The 7,500-nt window shown below is 37.6% G+C and overlaps 1 protein-coding gene across 1 annotated transcript in view; it reads right to left on the reverse strand.

Annotated features, from left to right (window-relative positions):
* Positions 1 to 5,009: 5,009 nt before the first annotated feature.
* The window catches only part of tspan34a (tetraspanin 34a), a 27,922-nt gene continuing 25,431 nt past the window's right edge, over positions 5,010 to 7,500 (reverse strand). The window contains exon 8 of the mRNA XM_061910142.1: positions 5,010 to 6,449. Coding sequence (XP_061766126.1) covers positions 6,393 to 6,449 — 57 coding nt within the window. The 3' untranslated portion in view covers positions 5,010 to 6,392. The remainder of the gene's footprint in view (positions 6,450 to 7,500) is intronic.

A 7,500-nucleotide genomic window follows, 5' to 3' on the forward strand; every position in this document is an offset into this window, starting at 1 on the left:
ACAATGTGAATTCCTGGATTTTTTTTCACATTCTGTCTCTCACAGTTGAAGTGTACTTATGATGAAAATTACAAACCTCTGTCATCATTTTAAGTGGGAGAACTCGCACAATCGGTGGCTGACTAAATACTTTTTTGCCCCACTGTGAATCTGTCCAGCATGTTCAAAATAAACTCAACCATAAATTCAAATGTCATGTTTTTTTATGTTTTATTTGCTTATTATAATATTTGATTATTAATTATATTGCTAATTTATTTTATTATACAGCTCATGTATATTTTTTAATTTATTGAAAACGTTTCTTGGATTTTTTTTTTATCCTAATCTTGCAACAAACACATTTACATATTTTTCCCCACATGCCCTCCCAAAAATATAAATTTTTTAAATGTATAGTTACGATTTGAAGACTACAATGGTGTTTTTCATTCATTGTTCATTACTTCCCAGGGCTATTCTAGATTATGGAGTTTTTCATCCATATTTATTTTTAATATGCATTATTGTTCTTCCTTTTCATGGTTAAAATGCTGACCTAATATGTCCTCACATCCCTGTGGGCATCACATATGGATGTCGTAGTGGTTTGTGCAGCCCTTTGAGACACTAGTGATTTAGGGCTATATAATTGAACATTGATTGATTGAATAGAGTACAACAATAAACAATAGAAATGATGCATATATATATCTATTTTCATTCGATTTGTAGTTATTTTTCATCATTTGCGGCATTTCTTCACATTTCGCTGCAACATGAAACGCTTGTGTAAAAGAATGCATTTCCGCCTGAGCGACTTGACCTTAAAACACGCCGCGTCACGGCTCGCTGGTTATTCTCACGCCCTGGGCTGTAAAAGCGTAATGACTTTATGTGCTCATTTCTTCCCACAAGCAGCGCCGACATGCCATCTTCAGCGCGCCCCACCAGCCGCGACCTGATCACACGCCGCCCATCAGCGTTCTCATCCTCGGGCTCTCATCTAGGTGACATGTGGGTCCTTCTCCCCCCCCCCCCCCCCCCCCCCCACACCAAGAACCAGAGCTGGCTACAATGTGCTCCACGTGGACGCAGGAAACAAAGGTCAAAGGTGACTGCATGGGATTTTTACCTCACACTCATGTCTTACAGTAGATTGCCTAAGCTGCAGTACAGGAGGTTGTCCGCTGGAGGTCACTGTTTACGCACAAATGAACAACCTTTGAGCTCCTTTAACAAGTATACATTCAACAATATTAACAGGACCTCTGAAAACTATTTAATCTCAAAAGTCAGCATTGTTATCTTTTCAATACAAATCTTACATGAGATGTTTTTGTAATTTGCTGGTGTACCTTAAAAAAAAATGTCTACTCCACGTATGAAAAAAAGTGTTTAGCGTTGTTTGGGCATATAAATGTTGTTTTTTTTACATGTAATTTCCCCCCTGAACGCATCTCTGCAAAAACATTTATATGTTGTTTTGGGGAGCAGGTTACAAGTTGCTTTATAAATAATTTGTACCTTTAATAATACCTCACCAAATCAGTCAATTTCATTGTTTTTGATTTTAAGACTAGTGGGTTTGTGTGATTATAACCATGCAATTGTAACCACTGTGAGCACTCCTTTTTGTGGTATACTGAGCCATTGCAAAGTACTTTTAGAATTAGAATATTACAATTTATTATTTATTTATTTATATTATAATATTATATCATTTATTTATATTATAATTTGTATTTCCCCACAGCTCGGCACAATAATTCAGATATGGCAACAGCCAGGAACTATAGATGTTTTGCAAACTGTTTCTATGTTAGCATTTTAACATTTTATGCTAGAATTTTGACAAATTTCATACATGTAAATCGAAATTTCATGGATTTCCATACTTGGTACCATCTTGAAGGTATGCTAACTGTTACCATTTTAGCATAAATGTAACATTTTATGCTAAAATTTTGGTTAATGTAACACATAGTGTATAAACCTAAAATTCATAGATTTCGATACTTGGCGACATCTTAAAAGTATGCTAACTGTTACCATTTTAGCATGCTGACATTAGCAATGTAACATTTTATGCTAGCATTTGGGCTAATGTTATACATAGTGTATAAACCTTAAAATCATAGATTTCGATAATTGGCAACATCTTAAAAGTATGCTGACTGTTCCCATTTTAGCATGCCGACATTAGCAATGTAACATTTAATGGTAGCATTTTGACTAACGTTATACATACTGTATAAACCTAAAATTCATAGATTTCGATACTTGGCGACAGTAATCCCATGTAATGCTAACATGGGAACGAACTGTTCCCATTTTAGCATGATGATGTTAGCATTTTATCCTAGAAATTCAGCTAATTTTGCAGACATAAACCCAAAGTTCCTGGTTTTTATGATGTGGTGCTATTTAGCAAGTATGCTAACATTTCCAATGTTGGCATGCTAACGTTTTATGTCAGCATTTTAGCGAAAAAAAATTTGATTTCGATACCTGTCGCCATTTTGCTAGTATGCTAACTGCTTTTTTAAGATGCTAAAATTTTGCTTATAAACTTTTCCAAAAAATAAAGACTCATTAGGAGTGGGATTGTTTTATTATTATCTTATTATACTAACACATTATTGATATTCTATCATTTAATATTAGTTGTGTCTATTACCAAAGTCTTTTTTAAATCAACAATGCTGACTTGAATGTTTTGATTCGACCTTTCATCGAGTTCAAATGGACGATGGAAACATTGTAATGACTGATATCTTATGAGCCGCAGATAAGGAGGCACATTTAGATCAACAATTTAATGTGCCAACACCTGCCATTTTATAAAGTTTTAGTCGTGTCGTTCTACAAACTAGGTTTCGGTTGAGACACAAGCAGTTGAGGGGTTTTGAAGAATCAGCATCAGTTAAACAAGCAGGAGGAATATTGGACATCCTCTAGGGCAGGGGTGTCAAACCCATTTTATCCCAGGGGCCGCATGGAGGAAAACCTATGATAACTTAAAAATAAAGACAACTTCAGAATTGTTTTCTTTGGCCAAAAATACAGCAAGCATATTCTGACAAATAGTTCTCCTGGCAAAACACCTCAAGTTTGTGAAAAACAGAAAAAAATTAGTGCCGTTTCCAAAACAGCATGAACTTAGACTGTGTCTCAGTGTTTTTACAAAGCCATTAAACTTTAAGCACTTCCGGTTTCAGCATTGTCATGTTGCCTGTTCATTAACGGTTTGGAAAAGCAACTGAGTGTTTCCTCAAACCTCCACATTGGTGACATCCACAACTGCCACAACACATTCATTTACCATCATTCAAATATTACAATTATAGTATAATCCAAACAATGATCATACGTAACCAAAGTGAACATGGTAGATTTAATGATAAAATAAAATAAAACAAACAACAAATGTAAAAACACACATTTTTACAATGGAGTTCAGGGTGCACAGCTTGCTGTCAACAAACTGTGAGCGCTGCATGGAAATCTAAATACAAAGATGATGGTCATGTTGACTTTGCATTTTACTGTTTTGTTATTTTTATTTGATGAGTGGATAATTGACTATGATAAAGGTACTGTGCGTCGCTATAGCATTAGTCTGTTGCCAGCCACAATCGACGCTGATTGGAGTAGCAGCAGCCAAACCAGAGGGCGGTGAAAGTCAGCTGACAGGTCATCTTTGAAGAGTGTCATGTGTGACGTGGGTTACACTTGAACTGCCATTGCGACATCCAGGGGACACATTTAGAACTGCAGTTTCTTTCATTACAAAAATTACAGCTCGTGTTATACTTACCGTATTTTTCGGGCTATAAGTCGCAGTTTTTTTCATTGTTTGGCCGGGGGTGCGACTTATACTCAGGAGCGACTTATGTGTGAAAATATTAACACAATACCGTAAAATATCAAATAATATTATTTAGCTCTTTCACGTAAGAGACTAGACGTATAAGATTTCATGGGATTTAGCAATTAGGAGTGACAGATTGTTTGGTAAACTTATAGCATGTTCTATATGTTAAAGTTATTTGAATGACTCTTACCATAATATGTTATGTTAACATACCAGTTGCACGTCATATAACGTACACTTATTCAGCCTGTTGTTCACTATTCTTTATGTATTTAAAATTGCCTTTCAAATGTCTATTCTTGGTGTTGGGTTTTTATCAAATAAATTTCCCCCAAAAATGTGACTTATACTCCAGTGCGACTTATATATGTTTTTTTCCTTCTTTATTATGCATTTTCGGCAGGTGCGACTTATACTCCGGAGCGACTTATACTCGGAAAAATACGGTAGTTATTTTGCGGGCCGAGGGCCGGTTTATACCTGTTCACGGGCCTGATAAGGCCCCCGGGCCGTACATTTGACAACACTGCTCTAGGGGGCGCTGTCAGGCCAAATTTCTTCCCCCCAACAAAAACCTTCCCCTCCATTTACTTCCGGGGTCATGATTAATACAGACGTTTTATTAACGCTATATTATAAAAATATTACACTATATTATAAAAATACAGACGTTTTGTTAACGCTATATTATAAAAAGAAAAGTAAAAAAACAATTTAAAAACAAGCTATGGGATGACGCATTTTCTTCCGGGGTTACGTTTCCTCACGTTTCCTCTTAAGTCATCCCATAGCTTGTGTTTGTAAATTGTTTTTAAAATTTTTTTTATAATATAACGTTAACAAAACGTCTGTATTTTATAATATAGCGTTAAAAATACGTGTGTATTAATCATGACCCCGGAAGTAAATGGGGGGGGGGTTTGTAGGGGGGAAGAAATTTGGCCCGACAGCGCCGCCAGGATGAAGGTGAAGATAACGGTTCCGATTTATTTGTGCTTAGCTTTAGGTCGGATAGGCGCCTTCTACAGGTAAGATACTGAGAAAAGACCATCATCACGAGTGGGCACTTATGTCAAAGTAAACAAGGAAGTGAGGACGTGGATCTGACTAGTGGATGTTTGAGCGAAAGCAACAAAGTACTCAGACCCACGTGTAACTTGAACAAATACCAACACTCCCTTTTATTTCTTTGCTTTGATCAAATATAAAAAATAGAATGACGTCATCAGTCTGCAAGTGATATCATACAGTTATTAATACCCGCACATTGTCTATATTACAAGCTTAACGATTTAAAGTCAAGGCATCCATTGAAATATAAACACACTTTTTTTTTTTAAAGGGGAACATTATCACCAGACCTATGTAAGCGTCAATATATACCTTGATGTTGCAGAAAAAAGACCATATTTTTTTTAACCGATTTCCAAACTCTAAAAGGGTGAATTTGGCGATTTAAAAGCCTTTCATTTGATAGCCTGTCGGGCGATGACCTTTCACCCGTGACGTCACATCGTGAAGCGACCCGCCATTTTCTCAAACACATTACACACACCAAGTCGAATCTGCTATGTTATTTTCCGTTTTTTCGACTGTTTTCCGGTACCTTGGAGACATTATGCCTCGTCGGTGTGTTGTTGGAGGGTGTAACAACACGAACAGAGACGGATTCAAGTTGCAACAGTGGTCAAAAGATGCAAAAGTCCCTCATTTGTTCCGCACACTGTACCGACGACAGCTATGCTACGACAGAGATGGCAAGAATGTGTGGATATCTTGCGACACTCAAAGCAGATGCATTTCCAACAATAAGGTCAACCAAATCACAAAGGTTAGTTTTGTTGATGTTGTTGACTTATGTGGAGTGTGATAATCAGACATATTTGGTTACGGCATGACTGAAAGCTAATCGATGCTAACATGCTATTTAAGCTAGCTGTATGTACATATTGTACCATTATGCCTCATTTGTAGCTATGTTTGCATCCAGCCTTTCCCTCCACCCACATTTAATGCCAAACAAACACACACCAATCGTTGGTTAGAAGGCGATCGCCGAATTTGTCCGCGCTTCCTCCCGTGCCGCTGTCTGTCGTGATATGGCTCAAAAGCTTCTGTTCTTTAATTTCGTTTTCGGTACCTGCCTCCACACTCCAACCATCCGTTTCAATACATGCGTAATCTGTTGGAGCTACTATGCTATACCTTTCTGTACTATCTGCCATGTTTTTTTCTGGTGGCTGCACGCTGTGACGTCACAGGATAATGGACGGGTGGATATTGCGATGGTGTAAATCAGGCACTTTGAAGCCGTTTTTCGGGATATTGCGTGATGGGTAAAATTTTGAGAAAAACTTCGAAAAATAAAATAAGCCACTGGGAACTCATTTTTATTGGTTTTAACCATTCAGAAATTGTGATAATGTTCCCCTTTAATCCCTGACTGTTCTTAGTGAAACTGGGTGCAAAACAACTTATCCTCAAGGAAATGTATCTGTGATCTTATTAAATTACAAGAAAAACAACAGAGCGACTATCACGCTTTGTTACCAATCTGCTTGTAGAGAACCATTGAGACCACCATGGCAGCAATCTGGAAAAAGAACACAAAAACACACTGGAACTTTCCACATACAGTAAAATATTTTGTAAACAAACACTTTTGATTTATCCGAGAGATTGCACCTGGCCATACAATGGCAGACATTGTATTGTACGGCGACCCGTCACCTCACTCGCTGATTATCATGTGCAGGTGCTTATTCTACTTTGATGGACTGAGTCACCTCATGGATACAATACTTTGTCTAAGCTAATCTTTTTTTTGTAGCGGTGAGTCAACATGTCCTTTAATATACTTTTAGTTGGGTTTATCATCATCGCCGCCACGACCATTAAAAACCTCATAAAGATAATTGCTAATTTAGCGTCACTTCGAACAGGACAGATTCATGGACGTATTTTTGTGAATTGTGAATTATATTTATATAGCGCTTTTATCAAGTGACTCAAAGCGCTTCACATAGTGACACCCAATATCTAAGTTACATTTAAACCAGTGTGGGTGGCACTGGAAGCAGGTGGGTAAAGTGTCTTGCCCAAGGACACAACGGCAGTAACTAGGATGGCACAAGCGGGAATCGAACCTGGAACCCTCAAGTTGCTGGCACGGCCACTCTACCAAACGAGCTATGTACTATTTAAGTTTATATTGCAGCCAAACATTTTCCTTACAAATATAATGTCTAAATAACATTTGTTTTTTCATAGTTTTTGCCTTTTTTGTGTGTTTTGTGTACTTTTTTAATTAATGCCAGAGTGGAAAAGCAGTTCTGAATGGGCTTTATTGAGGAGACAGTAAGTGAGCTATCCACATGCTAGCTAACTAGGGAACTTGTTTCGGTGTTTTGGATTGTCTCAGTGCGGCGTTTGACAAGACCTACAGTGAGTCCATGCGGTTGAGACGTTCAGCAAATTTTGTTTAGACCAGGGGTGTCAAAACTACGGCCCGAGGGCCGGATCAGGCCCGCGGACAGGTTTTACCCAGCCCGCGGGATGAGTTTGCTAAGTATAAAAATTAATCTGAAATTTTTGAATAAAATAAACTGCTGTTCAAAATGTGTCCACTAGATGTTGCAATAGCA

Source organism: Nerophis ophidion, linkage group LG01 (genome assembly GCF_033978795.1).
Source record: "Nerophis ophidion isolate RoL-2023_Sa linkage group LG01, RoL_Noph_v1.0, whole genome shotgun sequence".
Lineage (NCBI taxonomy): Eukaryota > Metazoa > Chordata > Actinopteri > Syngnathiformes > Syngnathidae > Nerophis > Nerophis ophidion.